At 35.3% G+C, this 17,284-nt stretch overlaps 2 protein-coding genes across 3 annotated transcripts in view; one reads left to right on the top strand and one right to left on the bottom strand.

Moving 5' to 3' along the window:
• The window catches only part of LOC102234641 (heterogeneous nuclear ribonucleoprotein L-like), an 18,937-nt gene extending 11,365 nt beyond the window's left edge, over window positions 1-7,572 (bottom strand). The window contains exon 1 of the mRNA XM_005810707.3: window positions 7,242-7,572. Within this exon, the coding sequence (XP_005810764.1) occupies window positions 7,242-7,442 (201 nt within the window). The 5' untranslated portion in view covers window positions 7,443-7,572. The remainder of the gene's footprint in view (window positions 1-7,241) is intronic.
• Window positions 7,303-17,284, top strand: part of LOC102237977 (apoptosis-stimulating of p53 protein 2-like) — a 17,893-nt gene continuing 7,911 nt past the window's right edge. For both annotated transcript variants that reach the window (XM_023333656.1, XM_023333655.1), the window contains exons 1-7: window positions 7,303-7,391; window positions 10,214-10,490; window positions 12,944-13,091; window positions 14,009-14,122; window positions 15,203-15,255; window positions 15,419-15,520; window positions 16,065-16,233. In XM_023333656.1, the coding sequence (XP_023189424.1) occupies window positions 10,482-10,490; window positions 12,944-13,091; window positions 14,009-14,122; window positions 15,203-15,255; window positions 15,419-15,520; window positions 16,065-16,233 (595 nt within the window). In that variant the 5' untranslated portion in view covers window positions 7,303-7,391; window positions 10,214-10,481. The remainder of the gene's footprint in view (window positions 7,392-10,213; window positions 10,491-12,943; window positions 13,092-14,008; window positions 14,123-15,202; window positions 15,256-15,418; window positions 15,521-16,064; window positions 16,234-17,284) is intronic.

Here is a 17,284-nt window from a genome sequence, read left to right as displayed (position 1 = left end):
CCTCACGTCAAAGGTCTAATGCAAACTCTGCACAAGATCGAAAATACAACAGAAAGGCTGGAGGACAATGTAGTAACCCGCCCCACCTCCATAACCACACACACACACACACACACCCACACACACACACACACACACACACACCTTTGATTTAACTCAGTGATCTGAGGAAGGCTGAGAAACTCTTGGTGTGAACAGTTATCAAATCACTTCTGCCCATCTGTTCATCAAAAACACTGACAACTGAAAACTACGATTGCACAACAATGCACGTCTTGTTAATCAGAAACAGGGCAGGCTTAGAGCAGCAAGCCTATAAAAACTAAACAAAAACTATGCACAGTCCCATATCTGTTAGTAAAACTGTCCACAGAAGATAAAACAGGAAGTGATTGAGACGTTAGTTTTTTCATTTTAAGACGCAGTTAGCAACAACTGAGATTAAACTTTTGTTCAATGACTCTTCTCTCTTCAGCTGATTCTACCTCAAACATATTTAACTTCCAGATTCCTCAAACAGATTCACTTCATGTTTTACCAGCTTTCAGCAAAGGTTCAGGATGTGCCTGTCGTTTCTGAAACTTGCTTAAATAAGTAAAGTGCTGCCGTATGCAACACAAAATCTTACCAATAATTTTGATCTATTTTATGGTGCAAATATCTTAGTACACTTTAAATAAGGCAAAATTAACTTACATGTAACTTTTCAGCAGATAAGAACTTTTTTTGAGTCAATAATTCCTTAATATTGATTCCATTTATTTCAATTATAACTTGGTAAAAATGTTATAAGTGAAATAATCTGACAATGGAACTATGTTTTCATCAATAGGACCAATAGACTTAATACAAGCTCTTATTTCCTGCTGAAAAGTCACATGAAAGTTAGTTTTCAGATTTTTTTTTTAGCACACTTAGATATTTGCACTAGAAACTAGACCAACAATTCTTGGTAAGACTTGGTGTTTTTACAGTGTGGTTCAAACATATAAAAAGAAAAGAAATCTGCCATAAAATGCTCTGTGGTTTGATATCTTCCTTCAAACACTCTTGAAGTTTTGCTTTATCTTGTCGTTTTAAAGATCTCTGAATATTAAGAACTGGTCAGTAGACCAAAATTACTTGGTAAGATTTTGTGTTTTTGCAGTGTATTTGAGCCGACTGAAGCTCAAATGATCCCAGTTGAGGCGTTTTAGCTAAAAGTTAGTTTGGTAATGAAGTGGAGCTAATATGCTAACAAACATCCAGGTAAGAACAAATAAAAAAAGTCTGATGCAACATTGTGAAAAATAAAAAGACTAATGGAACTAAAATCTGCTTCTTAAAAGAAACCATCTAATGAACATTATTTATACTCATTACAAAAAAAATCTAACAAAACCAAAAGAAAATAAGGTAAAGTATGCATTCAAGTGGTACTTTTATGGCTTTTTGCACAACACGACCTGTAGTGAAAATATACATCTATAAACTTAATAGTTTATAGCTCGTTTTAAGTTTTGTGAACTTTAAGAGAATCACAGAATGAATGTGTGGAAGTCTTTAAAGTTGTAAAATAACAACTTCAGGTTTGTGCAGAGCATCAAGAATCTGAATGTAACACTGAGTCAGAGTGAGGATGGCTGCAAGCGGAAACACCTTCTGCACGGTGGCGCGGCCGACAAACAGAAGATCCTCACTGTCTTTGTCAGAAGGAGGTTATGCAAGCATGTGGGTTTTGCAGCCTGACCTTTTCTGCAGCTTGCCGAGGCTGAAGGTTCAGATTGAGCTGATTGTCGTTTAGTGAAGCCGAGCTTTTTTGTTTCGACGCCTGAAGTCTGCAGACCAGACAATGCAGACAATAACGCTCTCCCACAAAAAAGCTCAAATCATTTCTTGTATGAGAATAAGTACATGTGATTAAATAAATGTCACCGTTAGTAGGAAATTTTTAGTGGCATGTGTGTTTGTAATTATTTTCATGTGCTTGTACTTCATCGTAGTCTTATAATTCCTAAATAAACATTTCCTTCAGTATGTTTTGTTCTAATGTTTGTGCCCAGTTCTATTTATAATTCCTTCCTTTGCTGAGAAAAATAATAATAATTGAAAAAAGGCGATAAACGTTGCAAACGAAGCAGAAAATGCATGAAAACTCGCAGGTTGTTAGTGAATGGTGCACAGTTTGCTGGACGTGTTGAAACTCTAAATTAGCAGCTTGTTGTTTTTTGGCACAACAACAGAAAATGTTGAAAACTTTCAACTGAAAACACTAAAAATGAAATCAACAACATTTGACTGATTGATTGTAATTGCACCAAACACAATTGTATTCCAATATAAATCTGACTGTATTTTACTGAATTTAATGAATTACAATTAATTTGGATTAGGGCTGGATCAGATTAATCGTGATTAATCAATTATTGAAATAACCTTCAACTGAATTAGCAATCGATTAATCGTTAACTGGAGTAGACAGAGAGAAAAAGAGGCAATTTACTGAAAAAACTAGTCATAATAGAGAGACAGACAGACAGACAGACAGACAGACAGACAGACAGACAGACAGACAGACAGACAGACAGATAGACAGACAGACAGACAGACAGACAGGCAGGCAGGCAGACAGACAGACAGACAGACAGACAGATCACTAAAGAAATCTTCTATTGCAATTTAGGCAATAAAATGTTTATTACATAAAAGTGAGTTTAATATTTTTTTTGCATTTTTATGTAGTTCTAATGTTGCAAAAAAAGTTTAAGTGGTTAAAAGAAAAATGACAAAATTTGGGAATTTTCTGTTATCCGATTAATCGATCAATCGTCAGAATAATTGATAGATTAATTGATACTTAAATAATCATTAGTTACAGCATCACCTCCATAGTATAATCTTTAATCAACCACTAATCTGTCTGTCTATTGAATTTATATCCAAATCTGATTTTGTTTAACTGAATTAAATGTATTTCAATTACAAACCGAAGAGCTTTTTAGATATAACCACACATAGATGTGCCAAAATGACCACAAGTCAGTTACCAACAGCTAAACACAAAGAAGTACACAAATAAAAAACTTAAAATTTCATATTCAATGCTACTTTTCTCCTTAGACTGCAGACTGTGTTGAAAATCCATGAAGAATGCATGTTATCTCGTCATTCACACATAAATATAATCAAAAGTTATTTCATAAGCTTTCTCTTTTCCTTTGAGAGATGTATTGTTATTTCTACCAAGGTAGACAAACACACTACAAAAACAAAAAATCTTATTTTTGATCTAGTTTCTATTGCAAATATCTTAATACACTTGGAATAAGACAAAATAACTTAAAAGTAACTTTTTAGCAAGCTAGGTGCTTGATGTAAGTCAATAATTCCTTAATATTGATGAAAACGTACTACGGTGGTTTCACTGCCAGATTATAATAGAAAAAAATATCTTGTTAGAAGTGAAATAATCCACCAACAGTACAAGTACTTCTTTCTCCATGTTTTAAGTTTATTGACTTAAATCAAGCTCCTATATCTTGCTGAAAAGTTACTTTTATGTCAGTTTTTTTTCATATTCCAAGGGTACTAAGATATTTGCACTAGAAATTATACCAAACATTTTGTGTTTTTACAGTGCAGTTTGCCTGATATTTTTGGACCGTACCACCAGAAACAACAACAACAGCGCGCGCCCTCAACTGTTCTCACGCCGGTTACCATAGCAACACCAACAGTTAGTCGTTCACCTGCTTGCGAGCAGTCGGGGAATAGGCAGAGACATAATGGAATTCCGTCGCCATGGTTACTCTCCCTCTCTCTGTGCAGACACACACACATGCTGCTCCGTCGCCGTGGAGACCAGGCCTCAGTCGGTGGAGGGAAGGTTGTGCGTCCTTATTTAGCCTGTGTTTGCACGCCGGGGAGGTGTTGTGTTACGCGTAGCATCCTTCCTGTCGGCTCACGTCTGATACGTTCTTCTTCTGGTCCCACTGGCGGGATTAAACCGACGGCGTGGAAATGATGTAACCATCACAACAATATGTGATTTATTTGATTGTCTATGTTTGCAGCTGCATTGGTTATACTTTTAATAAGTTTAAAGGGAGTCACCAGTGCAGGACTCCAAAGGGTGATCAATTTCTCAACAGTGCACCTAAAAAAAATACTTGAGGTCAAACCAGTGTGACCAGTTATTCAAGTAAAAAGATCATCAGGTGAGATGTGAGATGATTAACAAGTTTAACACTGCCTGCAACGAAAACTTCCTTTCACAAACTTTATGTCTGAAGTAATTATTTATAAGAAAAATGACTTGAATCTCAGTTTGAAATGTTAAAATCTAAATTTTTACCATTATTTTATCTTATAAAGTTAGATTTTCAACTAATTTGAAGCACTTTGAACACTTTTTCAGTGAGTAACTGGATTTACACAATTCTACATAAACTTGTTTATGATTATTAGATTGTTTACAAGGAAATATTTCTGTTATGCAGGTGAAAGTTTTGGTGCTCCTGTCTTTCCTACTGGTGCACCTGCAAAAAAACGTTAGGCGCACCAGCATAACCAGTGCAAAAAAAAAATTTATTTTACAGCCTTGTTGTGAAATCAAAGCGTGTCACAACAGTTACATTTTACGATTACAACAGGAGTGAACTCTTGAAAATATATGGCCATTTTAAAATAATTCTTGAAAACACAAAATGGGATGAAAGCAAAACCAATGAAACTTGGATGGATGGATGGATGGATGGATGGATGGATGGATGGATGGATGGATGGATGGATGGATGGATGGATGGATGGATGGATGGATGGATGGATGGATGGATGGATGGATGGATGGTCGGTCCTGTTGAGTTTAATCATCTGAATTTAAACAAATCAAAAATAAAAGGGTTTCTGTGAGTTTCGCCAACTCAAATTTAAGACTTTTTAAGAGCATGTGGATCAAATTTAAGACTTACTGTATATCACAACAGAAATGTACAAAAAAAAAAAAAAAATCTGTTTTCTATTTTTCAAGGGACCAAAGTTGTGAAATTTCTGGGGGTCTTTTCTGCTACTTTTAGCAGCAGCTTTGTGCTTCTCATAGCCTTAGCCCCCAAAGTGTCGTGCTTCATTGCACAGAATGCGCCTAGCATCATACGAGTTAGCAACAGAAGCTAGCCAGTGGCGGAGACAAACGTTGTCCAGTCAACTCTTGGTAAATTTTCACTATCTAGATGTCTAGATAAATTTACACTATATGGAATATCTAACGAGAAAGATGTTACATTTGCAAGCAAGTATTAGCATTTTTTGAGACAGGGAAGCTGTCTCAAATTTTTGCCTCGTAGAAAAGTCTGGCATCGAATATACAAGATTAAATAGTCCTGCCACATTGAACTTTAACAGCTGTGATAATGTACTTAAGTCTAACTAACGTTTGCTTGAATTAATATTTTAAGGCCTTAATTTTAGATACGTCAATTTTAAAGGATGTTCAGATGCCCTGAAAAATATTTGTTCTAATCTCAGCTGACCAAGATTACTATGATTTGATGTTAATCAGTAAAAAAAAAAAAGTTGATATGCTTTTGTTAAATTCAGTGCATGTAGATATCTAGTTTTAGTGGTAAGGTGCACGCAGGGTAAGCTTTAAGTTATAGTGGCAATAGATTCTGACCTACATCACCTGGCTGACCCACAAACATAAACAAAACCCACAGAGAACCATGAGAAACAGCGAGTCTGCTCTGCTAGGCTGCATGCACCTACAACCAATCTGAGCCCTAACAGGGTCACACGGAAACCTTCCTGTGAAAAGTGGCTGCATTAAGTCCAGTTGTGTACGTAGAGATACGACCTTACTTCCTGCTGAGGCCAGACATTTCCTGCCACAGCCACGTTCTCACTGAGATGTTACTTTGCCCTCCTCATAATAAAGACTCAGAGCTTAAAATGACTTGCACTGAAGAACAGAAACAAGCAGATTAATTTATAGACACTCACACATCTAAGCCCTCATTTTAAAAACATCTTTGCAAATAAATTAGACCTCAGAGACTCAACTGAGGTCTAACATTGAGTAGTCAATGTACAAGAGTGCTGCATTTCACCAGAGCTCTGGAAAAAAATTAAGAGGCCTTAAAATGATCAGTTTCTCTAATTTTACTCTTTAAAGGTATATGTTTGTGTAAAAAGAACATTGTTCTTTTATTCTAGAAATTACAAGCAAAACTTTTGTATTTATTTGCAGAAAATGAGAAATGGTCAAAATAACGAGGAAGGTTCTTGAGTATTCAACTTGTTAACTTGAATATTAACAAGTTAATATTCATTTAGAAACAACTATATTAACATTTTAGCTATGGAAGAGTTCAGAAATCAATATTTGGTGGAATAACCAGGAGGTTTTCAATGGGCTTCAGTGCAGTGGGCTCTTCATTTAGTCCAGAGCTGTAAATATAAGCGCTGAACCTTCAGATTCACATGAAGATAGTTATAAAGTCGGCCTTTTGTCACCTGAAGAACATTTCTAACATTTCTCAGCGAGATGTAGAGAAGCTCATGCATGAGTTTATATTTAGTCACTTTCAGCTTCTAAGCACTTTAAATCTGGAACAAACTTCCAGAAAACTGCAAAACAGCCAAAACACTGAGTTCCTTTAAATCTAGATTAAAATCTACACTCTGAGTCACTTTTGATTAATAAGTGAAACATTGACGTTGATAAAATGTATTTTTCATATTCTTCCAGTGTGTAAGATGTTCTTATCTCATTTTTTGTATGTTTTATGGTTATTGTAGTGATTTTTATATTTATTCTATAAACTTAATCTTCAAGTCTGCTTAAATGTATAATTGTAAAAGAGTCCTTGAGCCAAATAAAACGTAATTTCGATCTGTGTTCATTGAAAGTTGACGCCTGAATGACAAATAAAAGTCAAAGTAAGAATCATTTTCCCTTGGCTTCACCCAGTGTGACACTTTCTGCTACAAAGTTGTACACTTTGTGCCTTTCGTGTATTGTTTTCTTTTTATCTTTAACATTTCAAAGCTATTTAGCGGACATTTTCTCCTTAAGTAAAAACACATAAAAATCAGATAAAGGTGCAAACAGTTTTCGCATGAGTGACAAAAGTCATCCTAATGTAATGGTTCTGAATTTGTGTGAGAAATAAGCCTCGTTAAAAACAAAATCAGAGGAAGATGTCGTTCTTCTTACATAATGTTTTAATTTTTTTTCCCGGTTTAATATTTTTTTTTTAACCAACCTTCCTCCTTCGGCTCCTGCTGTCGTAGCATCCGCTCCCCGCTGCATCCTCCTCGGCGGAGCCCGTTTCTTCCTCCTTCTCTTCACCTTCCTCCAGATCCCTGGCATCGGCCTCCTCCTCTTCCTCCGTCCGGGGTCGTTTGGCTGAACGGTAAAATCCTCCTTCTCCTCCTTCTCCTCCTCCTGACTCCTTCTCCTCCATCGGAGACAAACAGTGAAAGCGCAGATTGCAGAGAAGGAGACGACGAGCGAGGACACCTGCTGTCTCTCTCTGTCTGTTTGACTCGTTGCGTCTCTCTGCCTGCAGAGCCCCGGTTACTTTTCTGCAAAGATGGTTAATGAAGAAAGATGTCTTACTCTGTTACCGTTCCGAGCGCAGGGGTTATCGTTCATGTTTACCTTTGCAGTTCGCATTAGTTCTGATTATGTCTACAAGAATTCTGTAAAATAATATTTGTTTATATTTACTAGATGGAATAAAGATGGAGTAAAAATGCTGATTATAAAATCGTAAACTGGAAAAAATAAATATTGGCTTTTCTTCTGGGTATTGATGAGATTGGTGCGACCATTGGAGACAGGAAAAAGGAAGAGTAAATTTTCACCAAAGTACAAAAAAAGTGTTAATATAATTTTTTTTTTCTAGAAAACAACTTGGAAATTTCTGAGTTTTAAAAATCAAAAATTTGCTAGAAAAATCAAAAATTTTTTAGATCAATCTCAGAAATTTTCTTACAAAACAACATGGACATTTTTGATTTCAAAGTTTCTGAAATTTCTTGGTGAATGTTTTCTAGCAAATTTCAGAGATTAATATAAAAATATCCAAGCTTTTTATGGCAAATTTGTGCTTTTCCAAACTCAGAGATTTACTTATTTTTCTAGCAAGTTTCAGAGATTGATCTAAAAATTTCTAAGTGTTTTGGAGGAAAGTTGCTCCTTCTTTTCTATGTACCATGACCCGACAGTCTAGAGAAGTTTGAAATGAGAACTTGTGATAATATAGAATAAAAATATCTTTACTGTCCCACTATGTGGAAATTCAGGTGTAACATCAGCAAGTCAAAGGTAACTGGGAACATGCATATACAATTATTTATTTGTTTATTTGTTTGTTTGTTTGTTTGACTGGGAAAACGCAGACAAACATAGCAACAACAGCTGTCACCAGCTGATGCGTTTCACAAAGAAAGACTCATTCTTACAGCTAAAGTTAATTCACAGCTGCAAAAAATATGAACAAAAGGCTATAGAGTAAGAGCAAATTTACATCAGTCAAGAAATAATAATGCACAGCTATTAAAAATAACATAATAATGTGAAAAGAAATGCAGTTTAGTACATATAAAATATGTGTGTATAAATATGTGCATAAAATACAACAAACTATTTACAAAAAGTGGTTAAAAATGGCAAAAGTACCAACAGGGCTATTCTATTCTATTCTATTCTATTCTATTCTATTCTATTCTATTCTATTCTATTCTATTCTATTCTATTCTATTCTATTCTATTCTATTCTATTCTCTTTTATCAGCGTCTTTTATCTGTCTGCATTGAGGTCACGGTTACCACAGCAACAAGACACCTGTTAAACTGCACCTTTTCTGCAGAATGCTTGCACCAAATTGTCAGAAAACATCATTTATTTTAGAACTAGTGTTTACAGAAAACTTTCTTTCAACTTCTGACATTTTTTTTTTACTTCTGCATGATTCCTGAAACACAGACAGGACCTGTTGGGTAACACAATGTTTTACACCATACAGAGAAACTAATTACAGTAAAAATAGGTTTTAAATAGAGTGCCTTGAATCATATTGTAGCTATTATTATTTAAATTAAACCCAGCTACTCATTTCCTTTAATTTTTAAAATCTGGGTTTGCTAGTTTTATTAACTGTAGCTTTTGTTATGCTATACTTTTTGTGTTTTTATATATTTGTACACCTGATTTTCCCCACTGTGGAAAAATACTTTTATTCTGTTATATATTGTTCTGTTTTGGTTTATTTAACTTTCTCCTGTGGAAGATGTATTAGTTGATTTGTTTCAGATTTAATTATGTTTCATGGCAGATCTTTAGATGAGTTACAGTTAAAATGCACGAAGTGATACATCTTAATAAATATTCATCTTTGTTTCCCAGTGTGTTATGATTAACTCAAAAAGTCACATATTTATGTCTAAACCAATGTTGTTTATTTAAACAGCAGTGAAAAGTATTTGCCCTGCTAGCAATTTCTTGCTCTTAATTTTTTACACTTTAATGTTTCAGGTAAAAAAAAATAGACAAAAATTATCAATAAATACAAACAACTTTGAATTTATAACTCTGAATTTTTATTCAGTGAAATTATTGTAAACCTTTTGCCTTTGACTCAATTTTTAGTTTTGTTGAATAAGTGACAAAAAATAAATGCATTCAAAATCACAGTTGATTTATCTGTTGTTTTAATATACTGCTCAAAAAAATAAAGGGAACACTTTAAGTGTTAAACACCTGTTTAAGTGTTCCCTTTATTTTTTTGAGCAGTGTATATTTAAGCTTCAAAATTTATTCAGGAATGAAACTCATCTAAAAATAAAGCCAAATTCTGGGTTTCAAGACATTAATGAATAAATCTTTGTCATATTCTACATACTACAAACAGCAGTACTAGTAAGAGTGGTAGTGTATTTTTAAATTAAATATTTTTAAATAGTGAATATTTGTAATATTCCTATCCTCATTATTATTGTTGTTGTTGTTTTCAGTAATTAATTTTCAGTTTTGTTGTGCTAGTTACGAAAAAGTAAATTCAAAATCAGAGTTAATTTATCATCTATCTGTTGTTTTAAGCTTTGAAGCTATTTAAGCTTAAAATTTTATTGAGGAATGTTTATTATTATTATTATTATTATTATTATTATTATTATTATTATTATTATTATTGAATATTATCGGACTCTTGATGGCTTTTATTTTGACAGTCCCACTTCCTGCAGCCCTCAGCCCGCTGTCCAGTCCGCAGCTGATCCGGTGATAGTGGAGGAGCGTCGGGACACGTGACACAGCGGCCGGGATTCTGCCTCCGCGCCGCGGACCGACACCAGGCTTTGCCCCGGTGACGAGAACATCGGCGGCGCTTTTCTATAAAGGCGGGAGAAAATCTGGACGGACCGGACCGGACCAGACGAACCTTTCTGCAACAGGTCAAACAGGAGGAGCCTCCCGAACCGACGGTACCAGCTCCACAGCATGATGCCGGTGAGAAGGAACTTTATATTTCACAGCATATTAACTTTTAAATGCTGTAATTGGAGCTTTAAACAATCAATCAATCAATCAATCAATCAATCAATCAATCAATCAATCAATCAATCAATCAATCTATCTATCTATCTATCTATCTATCTATCTATCTATCTATCTATCTATCTATCTATCTATCTATCTATCTATCTATCTATCTATCTATCTATCTATCTATCTATCTATCTATCTATCTATCTATCTATCTATCTATCTATCTATCTATCTATCTATCTATGATTGTACTTTTAGCTGACAAGTGAAACTTCATAATCAAACAGTTGGACTGAGGAGAGGACGTATTGATTTATGATTGGTTTATCTGCAACTGGTAGCAAACCAGGGAGATTCCAGTAATGATGGAGTGTATGGAAAAAATTAATAACTATCAAAAAGTAGAATTAAAAAGCTGCGACAGCGTATTGGAGTTATTGTGGGCATAAAAAAAGAGGAGTAAATTTACGTCAAAAAAACTCAGAGAGATGAATCAGAATTTTTTTAGAAAGAAATAGCAAATCTTTGACTTTCAAACTCAAAAAGTTTGACAATAATCTCAGAAATTTTCAGAATTTTTTTTTAGAATTTTCTAAACTCAGAAATTTACTTTTTTTTTTAAAAATTCTTTTTAGAAAATTTCTTAGATATTTTTGGCAGAAAATTTATCCTCCTTTTTATTTCCCATCTACCGTGGCCTTAATACTCCGTTGTATGAATCAGCCATATTGGAGCTAATAGGATTTTTGATTTGATCACCATTGCTTTGAGGGAAGCTACGTACATTATATGATCGACTAAAGCGCATTAATGTTCCTCTTCTGGGCTGTGAAGGTGAGGAAGTGACTGATAGGAGCTCACATGCTCACATGTGTCTTTTTCCAGTCAAAAGTTAATTTAATTGTGAAAACAGGAACCTGATATGATCTGTTTGAGGAAATAAAGAGACAAACTTCTCTCTTCTCTGCTTTAAGCAAACTTCCTGCACTATCCTTTATTTCACATTTTAAATTCTTCACAGCATCCAGACTGACTCGTTTCACAGCTGCTTTCCTTAAAAGTGCAGACTACAGGAATGCTATGTTAACGCATTTTAGGCAAGAACTATTTGTTTATTAGCAACCTTTAATGTATTTCTAATATTGTATGTAAAATGATTAAGTGGTTAAATGAAAAATCTGCAGAATGTGGCAATGTTTTCATCCGATTAATCATCAGAATAATTGATTAATCATAATAATAATCAATAGAATATTTGATTACGGAAATCATCTTTAGCTGCAGCTAGACCGTTGCATGCCGTTCTTAATGTATCTAAATTTCAACATTATAAACATTGAGATAATAAATTACCTTCATAAACTGGATCTCCCCTTGAATGTGACTCTAATCTGAGGGAAACTAAAAATATCTCAAGTACTCAAAATATAAACATTTGCTTATGCTATCATTATGTTAAGTTTTAAGAGCTTATTTTAGATAAATAATCCTTCAATATTGATTTAAAAAGTTCCAGATTATTTCACTCATAACATTTTTCCATGTTAGAAGTGAAATAATCTCCCAGCAGAACTGGTGCTTTTTAAAACCTGTTAAAGAATTATTTACCTGAAACAAACTCCTACACCTTGCTGAAAAGTTAGTTTTCTCTAATTTCTAGTGCACTAAGATATTTGCACTAGAAGCTAGAATAAAATACTTGATAAGGTTTTGTGGTTTTGCAGTGCAGTTCATAAATATCAGTAATAAAAAAGAACAGAAATCTGAAATAAAATGGTTTGTGGTTTTATATCTTCCACCACACACTCTTAAAATATTTAACAGTTTTTCAAACAACTAATTTTAAATGTTAAGAACTGGTCAGTACTAGCATCTATTTTATAACACACCTGTCTTCCTGTCATGATAACAAATTTTGTTGGACGATAAATTGTCCAAGAAGTTATTGCGATAAACAATAATATTGTTCTTCTTTGAGACCATTTCCAAGTAATGGCATAATATGCAAGAACACCGTCTCAAAGATCAATAAACGTTACATTTTAATGAACATTAGGAAGACATTTTAAATATCCAAAACAAATAAACAAAACAAGAGAAACAGAAACAACAAATAAAATAAATTATGAAGTCTCTGTAAACAAAATTGTCCTTCAAAAGAAGGGCTAGTTGAGACCAAAGCACCAGACTGAAGACTTTTATTCACTAGCTTTTTGCAGAAAAATAAAAACAATAAATGGAAATGATTGAGATTGTTTCAATTTATCACACGGTTAATTGATTTATTGCTTACTGCGACAGGCCTATACACCTACAATATGCAATACTCTACTGTAACAATCGTTTTAGATTGTTTTCTAAATGTTTCTGACCTTTTTAAAACATTTTCTGAATAATTTACTGCATGTTTTTAGATGTTCCTTACTGTACACCTGGGCAGCAACGACCAGCGCGTCACGGAGGTTCCCGTCGTGCCAGAGATGCTGTGCAGAGACGTTGTGGAGCTCTGCAGGGAGCCTGGTGAGGCCGACTGCTACCTGGCTGAGACCTGGAGAGGCTCAGGTGAGTTTTACATAAATACTGACCACAGCTTTTCATGATTACTGCTCTGTTATAACTAAAAACTGAAGTTATTATCTTTGGACCTAAAGAGGAACGATCTAGAATTAATGTACAGCTTCAGTTACTACAGCTGGAAACTAGTGATCAGGTCTGAAATCTGGGTGTAGTGATGGACCTGAACATTCAGAGCCACATAAAGACAGCTACAAAGTCGGCCTTCTGTCACCTGAAGAACATTTCCAGGATATGAGGACTGTTCCAGATCTGGAGAAACTCATTCATGTGTTTTTCTTTAGTCGCATTGATTACTGCAACAGTGTCTTCACGGGTCTGACTAAAAAACCAATCAGATCCAGAACGCTGCTGCTGGTGTTCTGACTAAAACCAGGAACATGGAGCTCATCACCCCAGTTCTGAAGTCCTTATGGCTCCCTGTAGCTCAGAGAATAGACTTAAAAATACTGCAGTAAATTAATAAATCACTGAACAGCTTAACACCACAATACATCAAAGATCTGCTGCTGTTGTGTAAACGAGTTACATGTCTGCATCTTATGTCTTAATTTGTCATTTTGTAAATATGTTTTTATTTTTTATCATTATTTTCAGGAAACCTTGGACATGATTTAATATTTTTGTTTGATTATGTTATTTAATCATATATTGGTCAAGCAATAACTTAGTTCTGGATTAATCTTTTTAATTTTTCACTTTTACTTGAGTAGTTTGTCTTTTCATGACTACTTCTCAATTTTACATGAGTAAAAATAATTTTGAATTAATATTTCTCTTTCTTGAGTTTCTGTCACTCTGCCCACCTCTCTGTATTCGATAAGATCAAAAGGAGATTTTTTAAAGAGCAGTTATATTTTTACAGCTGCATGTTAAAGTCTCTGTGTTGGTTTCCAACATTTCAGAGCGTGTGGTTGAAGAAGACGAGCCGATGTTGGAGGTGCTGCAGCGATGGGGCCAGCAGAGAGGGGAGGTGCGCTACATCCTGCGATACCAAAGAGCCTCTGGACACGAAACAGGTTGGATACACCTTATTATCACCAAAGACTATTACATAATCTTACCTTTATCTTCCAGATTTATTCATCAAAGAAGGGATGAAGGGGGGCTATTACGCAATGTTTAATTTTTGTATGTTTTTGTTCTTCCATTGCTTCTAAAACAGCCCAGGTGCTCAGAAAAGTGCTGTTTTTTTTTTTAGCAATAAGTTGATATTATTTGGTGTTTGGAAAATGAGCTGTTTCAAAAACCTTTGTTGAGTCACAGTTGATGGGCACTACACTGTTACCTAGCAACCCCAGCCGAGCTCAGCCCCTTACCTAGCAACCCAAGTGGAGTTCCAGCACATTTGGTCAGCTGGTTTTACCGTTGTATGTGCCGTACAATGGCTGCTGGAAAAGGCAAGCGTTTTGTTGTGGACTTACCATTGAGAAACCACTTGCTGCATTCTTGTTGACTGTACAGTAAGGCCCACTTCTGCTTTTCAAATATTTACGATTGTATAATTTTGCATTTGTTTGTCGCCATTTTCACATGTGAGTGTAAACGTTGAATTTGAGGGCGTGGCCAGCAGCTGATTATTCGGATTTAAAGTAACAAGAATTGAACTGACTAAAATCTTATTATCTAAGAAAGATTTAGTGCAAAAAATGTAATGAAGATGTTTTGAATAGTCCATATACCGATCTGAACCTGTTCAAAAGAAAATATGGTTATAGAGAACCATCAGAGCAATCAGGCAGGATCTGGATGACGCTAAATGCAGGAATGAGGAAACCTTCAGATGTAATCCAGTGTGCCTGTATCTAGCAGCATGTAGTGCAAATCTGCAGGAGGGTCTGCAGCTCCCAAAGAACAGATTCAGCAGGTATTTCCAGCAGCTCAGGCGGTAATCAGCTTAGAGCTGAAGGAATTAAGTGGGCTGCTCCATCTGTGTTTTTTGTTCACGGTATTTTTAAGTATTGATCTGCTTTAACTTTGGCGTATCTCATGAACACTTGTTAACGTATGATTAATTCATTGTGTGTATTTTGTACTTAACATTGTAGCAAGTCTGAAAACTTGAAGATACATTTTAAAAAATCTGTTTTTGTGTTCAGCTGGATGCAGAGCTGCAGATCAAACTACTTTGGAAAGACTCAGAGAGAATGGGGTGAGATCTTTATTTATTCAGAAACACTGAAATCACACCACATCATAACGCCTAGTAAATAAACGCACCCAGAAGTTGTATAATTTGGCATAATGACTGCTGGATAGAGAGAAAAACAATATGAAGACGTGACTACAAACTCAGACTGAGCTTTCTGTTGCAGTTCTCAGTTATTCCTCTGGATATGTCGCTGAGCGAGCTGCAGGATCTGGCAACAAGACAGCAGCAGCAGATTGATGCCCAGCAGCAGCTTTTGGCCTTCAAGGTACAGCACACCAAGCGCTCTGCAGCATGCATACGACTACTATTAATAGTTTTACCAAAAGAACCCGTCGTTCTTCAGCCCAGTTTCAGCCTGACATTGAATTTAACCCATTATATACATTGGAAATTGGCTGATTTAATATCCGAAGGCCTTTATGTCACTCATCAGTGTTTAGGCCTCAGTGATGGAGAACACATATATTGTTCATGCAGAATATTGTGTGTTCAGATTATTCACACATGTAGTTCTTATGGGAAAGCAGCTGTCTGCCAGTTTATTATTATTGTTGGCAGGAGAGTGTGTGCTATATTATCAAGGAAATGTGCTGTAACAAAGTTTACATCGTATGTAAAGGCATGGTGGTTGCTAAGTAACTTTTATCTTGTAGCACTAAGCACCCTAATTTAATATAAATGTTTTTGGAGGTGTAAATGCTATAAAAAATCAGTCAGCTTTTGCTTTCCATGTTAAAAACAATATTAAACTATAATAGTGTCGCGTGCCTGTAAATTGACTAATGAAGGGCTTTGGCTGGATGTTGCAGGAGCAGCAGCTGTGTCACCTGAAGCTGCAGGAACAACATCAGGAGGCATCTGGGCAAGACCGACTGCTTCAGCTGCAAGAAAACATACGCAACCAGGAGGCCAAACTGCTACGGGTCCGGGCTCTCAGGGGCCAAGTGGAGCAGAAACGAAACATAAACTCCAAATTAGGTCAGAGGCTTTCCTTCTTGTACCAACTCTGTGAAATATTTCAGCATTAAAACTGTTTTTAAATAGAATTTTTTTCACAATTGACCTGTGATTACACTATAAACTAATTTTGTAACCGTTTTATAAAACAACTTATTTAAAACTACATGTACTGTACGTTGTATGGACTATGTAGCAGGTAGGATACTGATTAGCATTTGCTAACTGCAGTGGATTCCTGCCTCTTCATAGTTTAATGTTCGCATATTTGTCTGTGGAACAAAACTCCAAATTATTCATACAAAACTTGCCTACTTGCAGACTTTTTCGTAGGGCTTAACTAAAATATTTGAAGGCAAATGCAGCTTGGGACATTAAAATATCTAGGTGCTGTGCTACTTAGCAAGCTATTAGCTGCAGCCAATAGCTTGTCTCTATGCATATTAAGGTATATTGGTGTTGGATCTATTAAGACAGGCACTTATAAGCGTTTTTAGAGGGGGTCACTCATTCCTTCATGCTCATGTTCTTGTGTTGTCATGTGGCAAGGAGTGCAAACAAGAACACTATTTCCTCACAACCTTGTCTTGTCTGTACGATAACTTATCATTCAGTCTGACTGGGACTGTTTACATTACTACAGTGAGCTTTAAGGCCATGGAAATTGTTGGATATTTCTCCTTTATCTCCTCTTTCAACCTCTGAAAGTTAGTTGGATAATCAGAAAAGACAACAAGACCGTCTCATAGAGTTAAGAGAAACATCTGAAAAAGTCTTGCATGTCTTAGAGCCTGAAATGGCTGAATAATGAGTAGCTATATTTTATTTTTCTTGCCAAAGCCCTTTTTAAATACAGAGCAGTGGAAGTAGAATGAGTGTTTTCGTTAGTCAACCTGTTACTTATGTTTCATTAATACTAGTTTGATTAATCATAAACTTAAACCTTGATTCAAGCAGCTTTTGGTGATTTTGTCTAGGCTTTTTGAATGTATAATAATCGATCATTCAAAGGTAAGGAAAACATGTCAGATTGTTTAATTATTGAGAACGAGGGCACTAAAGTTTAGGGTGA

This window comes from Xiphophorus maculatus, chromosome 5 (assembly GCF_002775205.1).
Source record: "Xiphophorus maculatus strain JP 163 A chromosome 5, X_maculatus-5.0-male, whole genome shotgun sequence".
Taxonomy (NCBI): domain Eukaryota; kingdom Metazoa; phylum Chordata; class Actinopteri; order Cyprinodontiformes; family Poeciliidae; genus Xiphophorus; species Xiphophorus maculatus.
This window is presented reverse-complemented; position numbering and strand designations above follow the sequence as displayed.